The 18280-nt window shown below is 29.5% G+C and overlaps 1 protein-coding gene across 1 annotated transcript; it reads left to right on the forward strand.

The window, feature by feature from the left end:
• Positions 1-8095: 8095 nt before the first annotated feature.
• On the forward strand, positions 8096-15971 carry LOC112685258 (transcription factor Sp4-like). Its single transcript, XM_025557089.1, has 11 exons — positions 8096-8173; positions 10405-10620; positions 10727-10868; positions 10933-11318; positions 11389-11512; positions 11597-11694; positions 14196-14349; positions 14410-14581; positions 14656-14824; positions 14946-15065; positions 15577-15971. The coding sequence occupies exons 1-11, from the start codon at positions 8096-8098 to the stop codon at positions 15739-15741; spliced, it is 1824 nt and encodes a 607-aa protein (XP_025412874.1). The 3' UTR covers positions 15742-15971.
• Positions 15972-18280: the final 2309 nt, after the last annotated feature.

Genomic DNA, 18280 nt, shown 5'->3' on the forward strand with positions numbered 1-18280 from the left:
ACTCATTATTATTAAATTATAGACACTTTAATAATACATTTTAATAAGAGGTTTTTATCTAACAGCTTAGAATTGGCAACATCTATTGATTACTTTCATAAAATGAATTATAATGAGATTCAATGTTTTATTGAAGAGTACAAAGTATGGTTTTTTATTTTAATGTTTTATATTAATATATATATGTTGATCAATTTTTATGATTTAATTTTTAGGACCTATTAAATGTGGATGTAAATACACTTCAATCAGAAATACTTGTGGTAAAAAACTGTGTGATCCGTATAAACCCCAGTTTCACTTTGGAAGATATCAAATCAATCTTGGATGCAGAGCTTTATCCTAATTTATATAAACTGTTATGATTATCTTTAACAATTCCAATTAGCTCTGCAACATTTGAAAGATCATTTTCAACAATGAGAAAGATTAAAAATTGGCTTCGAACATCTATGAATCAAGATAGATTCCTCAGATTTGTCATTAATTTATATAGAACAAGATTTATCGAATGAATTTTTTAGCGAAATATATTAGATAAATTTGCAATTTCTAACCGAAGGTTCCAATTATAATAATATATTTAATAAATAAATATAATATATTACATTTATTTACGTAAATGTTGTTATTTTTTCTTACAAATATTTTTAGTTTTATTAATAAATTTATTATAATATATTAAATGTAGGAAAGTGGGTGAGAAAAATATTATATCGCCATATCGGTAGTGAATGGGGGGTGTTGGGGGGCAGAACCCCCCACAGGTCTGTTTTATTTAAATATGTTAAGCTCCTCCAAGTTAAAAACTGAAATTGCACCTATGATGTGTATCTATAAATGCATTTCCTGTGAATGTGTAGGTTTATATTTAATATTACCCCCTGATTTTTACATTCTTATGTGCGTGTATTGTCTGACTAATGAATGCAAGCTCATAACAATGATAAAAATTAACAACATTTTTTTTTCATTTCGAAATGTATAAAAAAATCATGTATTAATTTAGATGATGTAAGAACAACATGTATTTCATTATTAACTATTATGTAGAATACCTATTAACAAAATACTGCACTGATTTATATTCACAAACTGTAAAAATGTATTATTAAAAAAGATAATATGTAATATAATAAAATGTTATGTTGAAATAAATAAAGTTGTTTTTGTGTATTTATTTACCTACTTGTAATGTTAACTATTATTAAACTGAAAATATCAAATGATCACATAAAATAATATTTTACCTTGATATTCTAAATTTAGAAATTAGGTATTTACTATTTATTAGTAATATTATTATGTACTAAGTGTATTTTTGTTTTGGAAAATTATTTTACCTATTTACAAGTTACAACAGATATGGTAATTTGTTTTTTTTTGATACTAAATTATTTTAATACCTAAGATATTAACTACTTTTATTTTTAAAGAAATACTGGCGAAATAGTAATTTACCTAATATTATACAAAGGATTGACTGATGATAATAAGATAGTTGTTCATAGCATAAGTTTCTACATTGTTATATTATTACATTAATTTTATTAATATTATTATTATTAAATCTACAAGTTTATTATAGTAGACTTGTTAACAAGTTTGAATAATTTTTAATTTTTCAATTCGGAGCAGTAGAAGTATATAAATTGTTACGAGGTGTTTAGATTTTTTTAAATGTTCGCTAGTTAATTGACATTCTTTTTGTCCTATAGTAGTAACGTTTGAAGCGTAGCTCGTTTTCGTAGCACAGGAGTAATTGAGAATTACGCGTTCCAGTAGGTATCCATCTTGATGATTCAAGATAAATCGACTAATAGCTGAGCGCTGGTTAGGACTAAAAAATGCAAAATTCAAGCAGGTGAGACAAAAGAAAATTAAGTTCATATGAATGAAAGTGATAAGTTAAGAATAAAAACATATTTTACCATACTGGATCATGTGAAAAGTGAAATTGGAAAGAAATGCGCTGCTTATATTAATACATTTGACAAATATGACTTTTTGACTAATTTAATACTACTTTCACCTAAAGAAATAACTCAAAAAGCTAATAAGCTTCAAGAATTTTATAACGATGATTTAGAAAAATCAGTCGCTTGTGAATGTATTCATTTTCGAGCATATCTTCAAAATATAAATAAAAATATTGATGGAGTTATCGAGTTATCAATAATTTAACGTGATAAAAATGTAGATACAGTTTTCCCTAACGTACATATTGCCAGGGGCGGCTTGATTAGGAATTTTGTGGTTTACAGAACCACCAACAATTTTGGGTTGGGTGTCATTTTAATAGGTGTGTACTTGGTCTTGGCGTCTAGCAGCGGTAGGTAATATAAAATTGGTAATTTAATAAAAATTAGGTAAGTTTTTGTACCTAGTATGACTTTTTGGTCGGTGGGTGGGTGGTATTAACTATGCTTGAACCCAGTGTCGTAATTGTGAGAGGGCAAGTGCCCCCTCTGACCATTTTTTGAGAGATAAAGGTATAATCCCCCCCCCAGATAATCCAACAGTACAAATAGCACCTTTTATTAATGAACTCTAATGGATATTATTTAACAATATTGGTACCTAGTACATGCTATCTACAATTTATGTTTATCTAAACCATAAAATGAGTTAAAAGACTTATAAAGTAAAAATGTAAAATAAGTAAGTTTTACGTAAAATCAAACAATTAGATAGGTATAATGTATAAAATACATACAATAAAAATATGTTTAAACTGATGAGGGGTAGGGGTGTCAGGGTTTTGGTAATAATAAATATATTATATTACCCCCCTAAGTTTTTTACCAGTTACGCCACTGCTTGAACCACTAACTGATAAATGTCAAACCTATGCATATTGCTCTATGTAAGCTTTTATGTATGGCAATAACTAACTGTTCAGCCGAAAGTTCTTTCCTACGTTAAAACACGTAAAAAATTATTGGAGTATGGAAGGAGATAAACTAAATTCACTGAGTTCATCGGCAATTGAAATTGAACTAGTGAACAAAAAGGACTTCGATGCCATAATAAATGGGTTTGCGACTCAAAAGTCGCGCAGAAAGGTTAGTAGTAAATGGGTACTAGACAGTATTTAATTTTGAATATAGTTTAAAAATTAATTATTAAGCATTTTTTACTACCATGTTTTTTATACGAATGTATGTATACATTTTTATAACAGCTGTATATTTTTATTTTACATCATTAAAATTATAAGTAACAAAGGAAAACTATAATTGTATGCTTTAATAACATTTTTTAGACCAGAAAAATATTTATATTAAAAGGTGGTAATTTGCTTAGTGCTTAAAGCGCCACAATGGTTAAATCCGGCCCTGTATGGCAGGAGTAGCTAACCTTTTTTGGGTCTAGTATCAATTTTCTTCGGTTGAAAATAAAGTTACTAATATTGTTATTTATTTTATACAATACAATAAGACATAAGTTAATATTTTATAAACTATGTATATATATTAAATAATACCCTTGAATTATTATCTACATTGTATTTAATTATAGTAATTCAAATTTAGCCGATTTGTGTTTAATTATTATCGGTAAAATGTTTAGACTTCTTTTCTTCGTGTACTGTCGTATGTTTTATATTATCAGTAAATGCGGATGCATGTGAGATAAATAATAATTTACTCTATGATAAAATAATAAGTTGTAATAATGAGAATTCAATCCGAGAAAATACTTTAGTAGTTAACTATTGTTTCAAACAAACTTATTATTATGTTATATTGGTACCATAGGTACAATTTCAATTTTTTACACGGGAGAGGGGGAGGGCTTGAAAAATGCATACCAAACATACCTGTGGAGAGCTTGTCCCCCCACACCACCTTAACTAACATTACATTTATCATCATACAAAATATTTATGTCACAAAATATAACATTTTGAAATTTAATGTCCTGGATTTTTGGGATGTTATGCATAGGTGGCCATGGCCAAGTTTGGGGGCTAAGCCCACTTTACCGCCCGGTACTTTTAGGGATTTCCACTTTACTACCACTCGCTGGACGGAAAAAGGTCGCTTTCAAGGTCTCATTTTCTACATCCCCTACGCACACACCAACAGTCCAATATAAATCTTTAATAATCTTAAAAGAAAAAAAAATATAAAAAAATATATTTATGATATAATATAATAATATATAATAATAATATAATATATAATATATAATTTATAGTATATATATATATATATTTTTTTTTATATATTTTTTAAAAAATATCTATTATACCTGTATATTCGGTTATATGCTTATGTACAAAGAACTTATAATATCAAGATACAATTTATAGCGCTTATTTATAATTTATATAATTTCCAAGACGGGAAATTATTTTATCCTCCTGTTTCTTTATATACGAAGAAATCAGGTTTTATAATATTTCCATTGTACGAATTGATCTTCATATCATTTTTTTTGTTATTGCCTATTTAAATAAGAAAACAAATTAAAAGTATTATTTGATAAATATATTATTAATTATCTTGTAGTCAGTGCTCGACTTGAGGGGGGACGCAGGGGGACGGCGTACCCCTTCTAATTTTTAGAAATTTGAGCGTCCCCCTACTAGTATGATGTTATAACTATAACGCTTAACAAGTTTTGGGGATGCAATTTTTTTTTAAGCAAACAGAGTCCCCCTTCTTTAATTTTGCCAAGTCGAGCACTGCTTGTAGTATAGTACTTAGAATCAGTGATTTTGCCCTACATTCAGTTGAGATTCGAAACGTGTCTGGATATGATTATTTTTATGATTGAGATGATGGTGGTGGGAAAGAGTTGTAAATATTAACAAAAAATTGAAATCTATACATTTATATTTTTTATGGAAATAGAAATTAAAATTATTTAAATAAATTGGTATTTTTTGGACTACATAACTGCTTAGAGTTATAGCAGTATTTATAATTAATAAATATTACATATTATAAGAACTACCTCAATCTATTTTAATATACATTGATTTTACTAATAATAATTATATTCGTTTGATATCAGGGCCGTCGTCAAAGGGGTGGGCAACAGAACCATTTTGCACCAAGCTTTAGTGTAGAAGAATTTAAAGAAGGTCCCCTTATAGTCCAGATTGATTAGAAATACTTGGCGTTACCCATTAAAGTTTATTAACATTAATATATTATTTCCAAACTATTTTTCTTTTGAAGTATTTATAAATTTAATTAAATATAATTAACTTAAATTTATATTAAGCGCTATTATACAAGCTACATTTTCAGTTATTCTAATCTCTAAATAGTTAAAAATTAAATTTATTATAGTTATTGTCCGATAGTGAAGAATGACATAATTTTATCTAAATTTACGTAGAAATACGTTATCGTATATATCGATGCGACAACGATGAAGTTCTTATTTTCTATTGCTATTTATAAATTATCTAGGAATAAATTAAATTTGTATTAAATTAAACCATTGATTATAGAATGCATAATACATATGTACTTTATTTGTTCTTTGGTGCTTAATAAATTAGATTCTCCGTTGAACATTTTAGTGTTGTTTATTCGACTACCCGTATATAATGTTGTGTATTGCACCTGTTATTTCGAATACGCGCTCCTAAAAAAAAGTTTCATCTTCAACATAACAGTAGCTGTTATTGGATTCCAAAGGACAAAACCATATTTCATAGTAGATCGAACAAAAGAACAGAGCAATAAAGATATTTTTAAAGAGCGCATAATTTAAAATTAGAACTAAATTATAATTTGTGATTTAAACAAGGTTTTTAATAATATTAAACATCATTTAACGAACTTTGAACCGAAACCTAATCGCTGCTTTAGAATTGAAAGGAAAAAAGTAAGCTATAGTGTTTGAAGTGAGTATAAATTCCACGAACGGGAAACAATATTGTCGATTGTTGGATTGTTGTTATAAATGTACGGGAGGTTATCGGTACATCATCGTAAATATGTGTGTTTTTTGTTGAAAACGTTTTATTTTTTTTAATTAAACCATAGCAGCTTAGAAAAAGCAATGTTATCTCACTTATCATAAACTCTTCTATACTTATGTCGATAAAAAGGGCAATTTTTGTTGGAAATCTGAGAATTCAACCAATTTGTTCGATTTGTTTAATGATTATTTTTTTCGTGTTTTTGGCCTACCAATTAGGCCGTATTTTTGTGTGTGCAAACAACAATAACAGTTCGGAATATTATAAATCATACTACACCATAATAACGGATTTAGGGATCGTCACATGGTAATTTAGTATTATTGTGTAACACATGCGACGAATAAAAATATCAAAACAGGTTACTACAGAGCACTACAACTATGTTCGTTGGTTGTTGTGTACGAAGTATCCAGTTTGTACTAACAACTAGATAGAACGTATACGGTTGCAGATGAGGATAGTAGATAAAAAAAAAAGAAGAAAAAAAAAGGGTATAAATAATCGAGTGGTGACCGATGACAACGTTAACGGGTATACGTTGCCGTCGTAGCGCGTAACGTAACGTATGGGTGGTCGAGTGATAACCAACAGCTATCGTGTCTGCTGCAGCAGCGACCACCGTCACTACAATAATCATCGAAGGCAATGTGTTTTCGGCGCCCGTCTGCCGCCGGATCCCCGGGAAACGCCTAGCAAGCAATATTCCCTCCCATCATCCGCGTGGTGAAGGGGTGGTGGGTTGTCGGCGGGCTGTTGGGCGCGCACCCGTGGGTGTGGGTCACCCGAGGGCAGTGTTGACGGTGAAAGAACGACCGCGGGCCCGCCGTACACGTTGCGTGACGTTGACCGCCTCCACGCCCCCGCCCACCGAGACCAACATTGCCACTGCCGTGAAGTAACTTTTTTAGAAAGGAACGTATAGTTGTCGGTGCCAGCATTCAACGCCGACGTCGGACAGTGGTTCCCAATCATGAATCTTTCGCCTGTTATCGAACATCGTTATTCGAACAATTTATGTCATTGCAACGACGTTAAAATTGAAATATATCGACGTAAGGTCGTAAAATGTTTAGTTATTGGCATGGTATCTCGTACACGACTAGAAAATTTTTCTCAAGACATCAGATGACACGCTAGTAAAAACTACACGAAACACACGAAGCTAATTATATTTGAAATCCTTTAGGCATCAAAGTTTCCTTGTGTCTATAGACGGTTACTGCTCATCCGTTCAAAACGCTAACTTAGTTAATCATTGATCGACATTTTTTAATGTGACAATAGTGATAGTAAACGGTTTTACGAACCATTGTACGGTCATAGACGCACAGTTGTAACTCGTTATGTTCGGATTGTACATGTGTGTGTGTGTGTGTGAATGTGTGCACAGTATAGAGATACCAACCTTGTCTATGGAATTCAAACGTAGTAAATATGGGGCACTTAGAATTTTCGGATTTTTTGTGCGTCTCGATTTTCTGGGACGAAAATTTCGCTTATCAAATACGATAAGGGTGGAAAACTACAGATTAACGGGTAAAATCGATCGTGAATTATCGGAATGTCTGACGAGTGTTTCGACAATTTAACCGGTGCACGGTAAATACCGTAACGTTCTATTACCGTAGCGGCCGCCTTTTGTGTGTGCTAGTCCCGGACGGTAGGGTAGGGCGAGCGAGGCCTACTGCCAATCGGGGACATTTGGGCTTGGTCCGCATTATCTGGCTCCGCTTTTCGACACCGCCTCATACCGTTTCTTGAATTATATTGTTGTTGTTATTATTATTGTTGTTAATTTTTCCTCATTTAATATAATAACCGAAATTAAATTCATATTATGTGTGCATCGTCGTGAAAGTATTATTTTGTTTACATCGTGTTCGCTTAGTATATACGTGGGTACACGTCAGTGATAAAAATATACATATCGTAAAAGCAGTGGTACTGAATAATTACGAGTTTTGAGAGCTGCTGACTTTCACGACGATTGTGTTCGAAACTAATATAAACATTCAAGTGAATCGGTTTACGGATACCGCGTATGTGTTCGTGTTTTGATTACCGATTCGTCGCGTTATACTTGTGCCGTTCTTACGAACCGGATCGTACGAGAACCATCGACGGACACCGCCTGCCGTGTTCGTGATGGAGGCGGACAATCAACAGGACGACGACATCAAGGAGTCGATGAGCGACGTGGACGATGACAAGGACAACCAAAAGGTAAGATTTAGGCCCTCTCGCCTAAAAGATCGACGCTTTCGTCCGGGATTGGGGGCTAGCAGTGGCGACCGTATGATTGCTATAATAACTGTGTATATCAAATAGGACGCTTTTTCCTTATACGACCTTGAAGGTAGTTACGTCAATTTCATTTTCTTGTTGTTTTTTCGCGCCCGTTATTCTGATTCACCCGCCAATTTCGCCGCAAATTCTGCAACTCGGGACGCGCGCGTTTGCTTGCCACTGGTGTGTGAATGTGCGCGTCTGATATTAATGGGAGGGAGGAGTCATTCTTCGTGGACGCGAACGTGCTGCGTGGCCGGGAAAATGGGCGGAGGGGCGAAATTTAAGGACGTAACGAAAAGCGATCGGAACGTCGTACACACCGCGCCCGTCCTCCTCACGAAAGTTATACGACCGCGGCCCGTCTAGTAGCAAAAGGGACACGCGGTATGCAATATAAAATCCGAGCTGCAGTCACCTTGTGCACGCGAGACTTTTAGCGCATTATGATCCTTACTTCCCTATTCTTCATATTTTATTCCAAATCATCCAGAAGTTTTATTTTCAGAAATTTTCCTGTCCCTTTTGTATATTCTGCGAGTTTGCTAAAATTTTCAAAACCCTTAGGTTAAACTGTAAAATTGTTTTTTGTTGATTTTTTCTTGCACCACATTCATATTCATCTTCTCTTATTGTAAACTTCTCCACTACAATTGCACCGTGTGCTTTGTCAAACTAGTACTACAAACTATCTGCTCAATTAATTGATTTTATATAGCTCTACAATTTTGAACAATCATTTTCACTAAAGACCAATGTAATGGCTATTCATAATGATTTAAATACTTATATGTTAACATTCATTTGAGTACTGTTTATAAATATGAATAGACTACTGTTTATTGAGTGTTATTATTTAAAGTAAACTTACTTTTTTTTTTTATGTGTGTTGATGTCCACTATTTATTAGTTGTTTTATTTTCATTTATTTTTTCAGATATTTCTTTTGATAATGATTTTTTTTTCATTCTAGCGTATTGGTTCAATTGCCATAATTTTCTTTCAATTATTTTTCAAAATGATTTTATTTATTATTTTTATATGTTTTCATAAATATTCAATTTTTTTTTTCTATCCAACAAAAACGAGTATTAAACTTCTAACACATATTGATTTGGATCTCTTATTTACATGTCTTGTAATTAATTATAAAAACTAATTCTAATAGTATATTATAAATAAATATATGTCAATAACATATTCATGAATAAACTATTGATTGATATCATATCATATTATCACATATTATGTGATAATTGATTGTAAATTATTTGAATATAAATTTTTATCTTGACTAATGACTTCTAATTTAATTTTCTAAATGAACTATAAATATTGAGTTTAATCATATACCACAGTATACATATTCTAATTTTATATTACATTTTGATGATTTAGATGTGTTGTTTTATATTGCATAAAATTTAATTGCTGTGTTAAAAATGATTAAAATTATGGTATTCTTGTTGTATGCAGTCTACTGCCCGTTTCTACTTGTCTACTATACGTGTTAATATAAAAATAAGCATTAATGTATTATATTATTTAGGTGAATTAGTGTATTACAATATAATATGTGAATAGATATGTGTTTTAAATTAAAAGTTTTGGTACGTTCTTTTTTTCTTTCTTTGTAATTATAGAATTTTGTTTATGAGCCACAGTAAACATAAGGAGGCGTATCAATTTTAATAAGTCCTCTTTCATATAAAAAGTTATGGTATTTTCCTCCGATTGAATAATTGAATAAAAATGTTTGGCTAACATATTGCTTAAAGTGTTTTAACTGTAGAATAATTTATCACATATAACAGCACGTGCTAAAATGTAACTGATTTTCTCATACGTTAATGATTATAGTCACGATTATTGCTAACTTTATTATTGAAGTTAAATCATTAAGAAAATACTTAATTACCTTTGAATCAATAGGAATAACCTACAATATATATATATATATATATATGCGCGGCAGGTGATAGGTTTGCAGTAGACTGTATATAACGTAAGAAACATGCGTGGTAGACTACAAGTGAATGGTAGACGCATACTACAAGAATATCAAAACTACTTTATTGTTAAGTATGTTACCTAATAAAATATATTTATTGTAAGACATTTTTTATTTGTTACAATATATATAAATATATGATTTATTTTTACAATAGCAACAGCAACAAGATCAACAGCCTACTATAGTGCAAGTTCATAATGGCCAACCTCAAATTATCACATTGGCCAATTTGCAGAATTTATTGCCTGTGCAACAATTACAACAGTTAACTCAGAACCAACAAAATCAGGGTATAAAAACCATAACATCAAATGGCCCAACAATACAACCAATATTTTCAGTACAAGGGTTGCCTGGTCAATTTATTCAGGTAGATAATATTTTTTAGAACAGGCTTTGAAATTTTATGGCTAGACAAAAAAGTTTTGTATTTGATCTATGAATCTAAATTTTTTATTTTTATTATTCTATGGTAGCAAAATAATCAAACAATAACTGTTGATGGACAAGAAGCATTGTTTATACCTACAAATTCTAACCCTGGTCAAGGGGCGCCTACTATATTTACACCTACTGGACAAATAGTCCGACCATTGCAAACAATACAACTTCAATCAGGTACACGCAAATTAACAATATTTATAAATGTGTTCAAAATGTATATCTTCATTTAAATTATCAGGCCAAAATATTTCTGTACGACAATCAAATATGCCACAAGTAGTACAGTTGCCGTCCGTTCAGCAAACTATACCTGTTCAAGTTCCAATATCATCAAATGGTCAGACTTTATATCAAACAGTCCATCTTCCTTTACAATCCTTTGCTTCTTCTTTACCGAATATCATACAGGCCAACCAAGGTCAGTTAATGCAAATACCTCAATTGACCCAAATGACTCAGACACCTCAGATGGCACAGATAGTAAATAGTAATGGTCAGATACAGACTGTGCAAATAGCGTCACCAATGGGTAATGGTCAACAAATACAAATAGTTAATACATCTAGCGCTAATAATCAGTATCAAAATGCTACTTCTCCAGCCACTTCCCCAAACGTTATGCATGTAAGTCAACATTATCATTTAAATAATATTCAAGTATAATAAATATTTAATAATAAAACATTTTATTTAGACAAGCCCATCACCAAATTCTTCTTCAAGTAGCAATGAAAATAGCCCACAACCTCAACCAGTTACAATTCAAACCCAGTCAGGACAAACTTTGCAACTCATACCTCAACAACTAACGCTTGGAAGTAAGCATTATAAAAACTGAAAACTTTTTCACGTAAAAAAAAATATATTGTTATATTTTTTCTAATTTAGTATGTTTTGTTTAGATAATCCTCAGCAGTTAACTGTAATACCAACATCCAACATTCCTCAGTTTTTACAAAACAACAATGGTGTGACTATCAGGGGAAATAATGTCGTGCAGGTATAGTTTATTATATTTTTAGTAGAGCTTATTTCACATGAAATTAACATTTGATTCTATAAATCCATGTACCTACACTTGTAATTATTAATTTGTTCACATATTTTTGTGTTAAAATATTTACTTAAAGCACAATTATTATTATGTTAAAATATAATATTATATTTTTTTAATTTAAAATTAACAACAAAATAAATCAAAATAATATGAAACTTATGACATATTTTGTATATATTTTTTTTTTTTATTGATTTACAACTTCGGATGCTGAAGCCATTAATTACATTTTTAAATTTTAATTGTTTATACATATAAATATTGTTTTTTAAATTAGTTTGTAAAGTCCAGTGTCTTTGAGAAAAGAAATAAGGTCAACATTTATTTCTGGTTCAATGTTTTTGTACAAAATTGTAGGAACGCTGTATTTTATTCTTTCTGAGTGGTATGATCGGCAGTCTGTTATTATGTGTTTTATTGTTAGTGTCCTGTTACATGAGGTGCAGATTGTTTGTTCTTTTTTGTCCATTAGATATCCATGTGTTAGCTGGGTGTGATTGATTCTTAATCTGTTAATTATTATATTTATATTTCTTGAAGTGTGGATTTGTGACCATGGATGTATGTTTTGTTTTATTTTGTTTAATTTTGTTGTTTGTTTTGACCAGTGATTTTGCCAAATATTGAATGTGCATATTGCTATGGTTTTTTTTATGTCTAAGAATGTTAATTGATTGTACTTTGGGATTTCTTATGATAAAACTGCATTTTTTGCGTGTCTATCAGCTTTTCGTTTCCATTTATATTTATATTGGTTGAATAGTTTCATATTTTATTATACTGGAAAGATTTATTTGATATGTTTTTTGTAATCTGAATAATGTGTTTTGGTATTAATGCTTTAAGGTCGTTTTTTTTTAATTTAGCAGCAAATGTAGAAGCAATTTTAATTTGTCATATCCAAAGTGGAGGTTTATTAGCTGTTACGTAGATGCTTTCAACTGGACTACATTTGAATCCTCTGGTAGTCGTAAATTCAAATTATGAATAGGGTCGAAGATTTTTAACATAAGGTTTTTGGCAGATGAGTAAATTTCAGCTCCATATTCTAATTTAGATCTTATAAGTGATTAATATATTTGAATGAGTGTTTGGGTCCAGAATCTTAAAATAGTATGTGATAAGACTTTTAAAACGTTAGATCTTAGTGTTGTTTCTTTTTTTTATATATTTTATATGGGGTTTTCATGTCAGTTTTTTATCAAATATTATTCCAAGTATTCTAGTGATATTTTTATTTGGTATTGTTAATCCATTTATTTGAAAAATTGGGGGATGTATATTTCTTTTTTTTTTTTTTTTTAAACAAATACTTTGTTATTTGCTTGGTGAGAATTTAAAGCCTGTTTGGCTTGACCAATTTGAAATATTATTTATGGTTACTTGTAATAGATCTTGGATTGACTTTGTATGTTTGCTTCTTAAAAAAATATTAAGGTCATTAGCAAATAAGGTGTATTATATAATATTAGGTATACATTAACTGATATCATTAATAGCAATTAGAAATAGTATAATTGAAATACTTGATCCCTGTGATATACCGTTTTCTTATGTGAATGTGTCTGAAAAAGTGTTGCCTATTTTAACTTGAAATGATCTAGTTTGTAAAAAATTTGAGATATAATTTAGTAGGTTACCATGACACAAGACAGAGCTTAATTTTGTTATAATTCTGTGTTTCCAGGTGGTATCGTAAGCTTTTTCTATATCTAAGTTTATTAAGCTCATTGATTGGTTGTCTTGGAACGCTTAATTGATTTCTATTTGAATATGGATGAGACCGTTTATTGTAAATTTATTTTTGTGAAACCCATTTTGAAATTTTGATAGGTAGCCGATTTTTTCGAGGAATCATATTAAGATGGTGTTAACTATTTTTTCAAGTATTTTACACATATTGTTTAGTAAAGAAATAGGTCTGTATCCGTCGACTTCGAATTTATTTTTACTTGGTTTTAGGATTGGAATTATTGTACTGTTTCTCCAACTTTGGGGGAAAGAATTTTTTTTCCATAAATTCCATATTTTCCATATATATATATTTTCAATATAAACCGTAATAATTGTTTTGGAATATAGTATATATCATCTTATTACTTATTAATGATATTTTCTTTTATAAATTTCAATGAAAATGTTATTTAGTTTTCAGTATAAAATTGAATCTAATAAATTCAAATGAAAAAGCAATTGATTGGTATTATAATGGGTAAATTAAAGGTATGTAGAATACCAAAAATATGTTCTATATTAATTGAAATTAAAATATTTAAAATAAATTAATAAATTAAGATTTCACTTATTATCATATTGTATCCCTTTGAATGTTTTTATGTTTATAACAAAATCAGTATTTGTACATTATATACTAAAATATTAATTTATTGATTATTATTTTTAATCAATATTTTTATTATAAAGAGATAATTTTATTTTAACAGTTACCAGCTTCTCAAAATTCAAATCATCCACAAACTGTAAATATTCCTGGGATTGGAACTGTACAAATTATCACTTCTCTTGGTGGGCAAGGTACATCTAATAACACACAAACATTACCTCAAAGTTTGCAAAATATACAACTCATTAATGCAAGTATGTTTAATTAATTTAAGTGTGTTATTTAATATTCACTTATAAATGGTTTTTATTTAGCATCTGGTCAACAATTAGAAAGCATGGATCAAAAATGGCAAATCATTCCAATTTCTGGAACAATGTTCCAGGATGGAAGTTCAGTTACTGAATATGATTCTCCGGGAGAAGAAAAGCCCCGGACAAGAAGAGTAGCCTGTACATGCCCTAATTGTTGTGATGGAGAAAAACGGTACTTACAAAATACTCATAAGTATATTGTTTTGTATTGTATTAAAGTGTTTATAACATCCATTTTATTTACAGAAATAGTGCTGGTAAGAGGGTGCATGTTTGTCATGTGCCGGGTTGCAATAAAATGTATGGCAAAACTTCTCATTTGCGTGCTCATCTTAGATGGCACACAGGTGAACGACCATTTATTTGTAATTGGCAACACTGTGGAAAACGGTTTACTCGGTCAGATGAATTACAGGTACAATTTATTTTATTCTCTGGTAAATTATAAATATAAAAACAAAACATAAGAATTACAAAAATTAATACATTTTAATATAGCATAATATAAGTTAATTCTCAACATATTTTAATTATAGAGACACAATCGAACACATACAGGAGAGAAAAGATTTCAATGTAATGAATGTCCCAAGCGGTTTATGCGAAGTGACCACTTACAAAAACACATTAGAACTCATCTTAAACAAAAAATGATGGTATGAATTTAAATGTAGTATATTTATGAATATAATACATACAAGGCTGGATTAAGGGGGGGTCTAGCGGGGCGGTAGCTCTGGAGCCCAAACAATTTTAAGCCGATACACATTTTTCATCATACTAAAATTAGTAGTTTTATTGACATAAATTGTATATACCTATTAATTTTATAATTTTATAATGCAATTGACAATTTGTGAAATAGTTAAAAAAATGTATCATTCTGCTCGCTATGCGAGCAGCTTTGTAAAGTATGTTTTGTCAAAAGGGCCCATATCAAATTTCAGCTCCAGGACCCAATAGATGCTTAATTCGGCCTTAAATGCATATCAATTTCATAGGTTAAAGTTTTATTTTCATTTAGTAAAGATAAAAATTATATGCTATGAAACATATTTTTCAAACTAAATTTATAAATTTGTCTTAAATTAAAATTTAATTATATACATTATTCATTTATTATTAAACTGAGTATAACTGTGTTACTAAAATAAATACATTTTACAGGAAAGTAATGGAGTAGGTGTAAAGCAAGACTCAGAAGTAGAAGTTGATGAAATGGGCTTAGAACCCAAACATCATAATATGAACAACATCATTTTAGAGCAAGATGATGATAGTTCTTCATCTTGTGAAAATAAAATGATTATTTTACATGATGAGAGTGTATAATCATTTTATAATTTTATGTTTTTTCGTGATTTTTTTTGTTTGTGTATTATATTATTTTATTTTATTTTTCTCAATTGATTAGTATGTTAATGCTTTTGGTGTATATTGTTATTTTATATAATTATTCATAAATTATTCATCAGTTTATACATAAATAATTATTGTTAAAAGCCATTATTCAAAATGTGAGTAAAATACATTGTACCCTGTAATTAGTTATTAACTTTGTGTGTTTGTAGATAGAGATAAGTTGAATACAAATTTGTCATTAATATTATTATAAATATTGTGTGTACCTAAAATAATTATTGTTACCTTCTAAAATTATATTATACATTTGTACATTATAATGAAACACATGTTAAAATGTATGCTAATAATGTAAAAATAAATAATTTTTACCAAGACAATGTTTAATGTGTTATCCTAAAAGTCTTAATAAATCAATATTACTAAATTATATTTTATAATTATTAAATCAATTAAATGGTAAATATATTAAAATTGCATATAATACTATAATTAAAATAATCATAATTTCTTGTAAACACAATACCTACCTTGGAGTACATTTCGGTATAAAAATTAGCTGGTCCCACTATATCCACTGTACATAACTTAAACACCCGTCTAAGCTTTTTCAGACAAATCCTGCATTCAAAGTCGAAACTTTCTCTTCATACACTGGACAGAAAATTAATATTACATGGGTTAACATGGTCCTAAATGAATACTAATAGTCAGTCAGTTGACGACGCAAATTACATTAATGTTTTATGTTAGCATTAATATATTTCTTATGACTCACATGTCACATTAGTTAATGAGCTATTATTATTGTTTATTAATTTATTATATATATAATTGGTACTTACATATGTAATAGATCTAATATATTTTATTGAAAAAATATTCAAATACGAACTACACTCGTGTGCGACGCCGTCGTTCGGTAACGAAATACAAACATGAAGTAAATGATTCTACAATTGCCTAATGCAGAGTTTCCCAAACTTTTTCGATTCACGGCGCACTTTTTGATTTAAGGTTTTTTCAGGGTTTTCTTCCCCAAGTAATAGCATGACTAATTATAAGAAAAATTGTATACCAAATAGTACTTCATGACGGCGCGGTGCACACGTTGGGAACCGCTGGTCTAATGCCTTGTATACAAAGCAAAAATTCAAATAGCTACTGATAGAAATAGTCAGGGCTGGGCAAGTTAACGATTTTTTTTAACTCGTTAAGTTATTTTAAAATAATAAAGTTAAGTTAAATTAAAAGTTACTTATATTTTTTTGGTTAATTAGTTAAGTTAAAATTTAACTTTGAAAAAAAGTAACTTAGTTTAAAGTTAAAATTTTCTAATTTGCAAAAATAAAAAATTACACACATAATATTAGTTTTTTATACGCTCAAGAAAATTACTGGGGAAATTTAAAATGATACATAAAAGTATTAACTAGCTATAAAAAAATCAAGAATCAAAAATAATAAACTTTCACAGAAATACAATAAGCTAATAAAGTAATAAACTAATAACAATACATAATAAATAATAACGAGTTATGAACAGAACACATGGTAATTGAATAATAAAATTAAATTGGAAATTATATCACAGTTGTTTTGTGATTAATCCCCCATCGACACTCGCTCTCGATTTTCACAGAATATTCTTAGGATTTCCATGGGCTTACAGTGTTTGTATAATAATAATGTTATAAAAATATAATGATAAAATATAACCCTTATATAATGACTATTAAAGTTATTTTTCATATTATTATCGTCTACAGGAAATTTATATTAAAATAGTTAATTATAAATATACCAAAAACTTCATTTAATAATATGCATTATTTTTTACACTAAAATTAACTTAATTAAGCTACTTTTAAATAAAATTAACTTACAGTTAACACGTTAATATTAAAAAAAAGTAACTTATTAAGTTAAAAGTTAATCTGTAAAAAAATTAACGAATTAATTAACTTAATTAAAATTAACTTAACGGTTTAACTTAATTTTAACTTTTAACTCGTAATGCCCAGCCTTGGAAATAGTTTATTGCAGAATAGTGTTAGTCGTCATTTTCTTGACATATGAATGTTTTAACTGTTTCGAGAATTATTTATGTTTATCTAATACGAGCAGAGCTGCATTTAACGGGGGGCAAGGGGGGCAATTGCCCCGGGGCGGCAATTTTAAGGTGATTTGAGGGACGGCAGATTTTTAGAAAATATATCATATTTTAATATTATACGTTCTCCGTTACGTATTACATTTTTAAAATAATTATTATTATATTAATAATATTAATACCAATAATAATTTTATCTATCAAATATTCAATAGTAGTGACTCAATTACTACGAAGAGCTATCGCCTGTTTGCTGTTGTGGGCAATGCGGGCTGTATGATCTAATAATAATCGCAAAAATACGTATTTGACTAATAATCATTTTAGTAATCTTATCATCGACTGTTGTCTGTCGACGACCACATTCGTCAGTCTCGACGCAATTTCCATAGACAA

Source organism: Sipha flava, unplaced genomic scaffold (genome assembly GCF_003268045.1).
Source record: "Sipha flava isolate LNK unplaced genomic scaffold, YSA_version1 271_pilon_pilon, whole genome shotgun sequence".
Lineage (NCBI taxonomy): Eukaryota > Metazoa > Arthropoda > Insecta > Hemiptera > Aphididae > Sipha > Sipha flava.

Bases quoted from the DNA above. Each gene is read 5' to 3' on its own strand.
- LOC112685258 (XM_025557089.1), top strand. From the start codon at position 8,096: ATGGAGGCGGACAATCAACAGGACGACGACATCAAGGAGTCGATGAGC. The intron at 10,621-10,726 runs GTAGATAATATT...ATTCTATGGTAG, and splicing joins TGCCTGGTCAATTTATTCAG to CAAAATAATCAAACAATAAC. The intron at 11,695-14,195 runs GTATAGTTTATT...TTATTTTAACAG, and splicing joins GGGGAAATAATGTCGTGCAG to TTACCAGCTTCTCAAAATTC.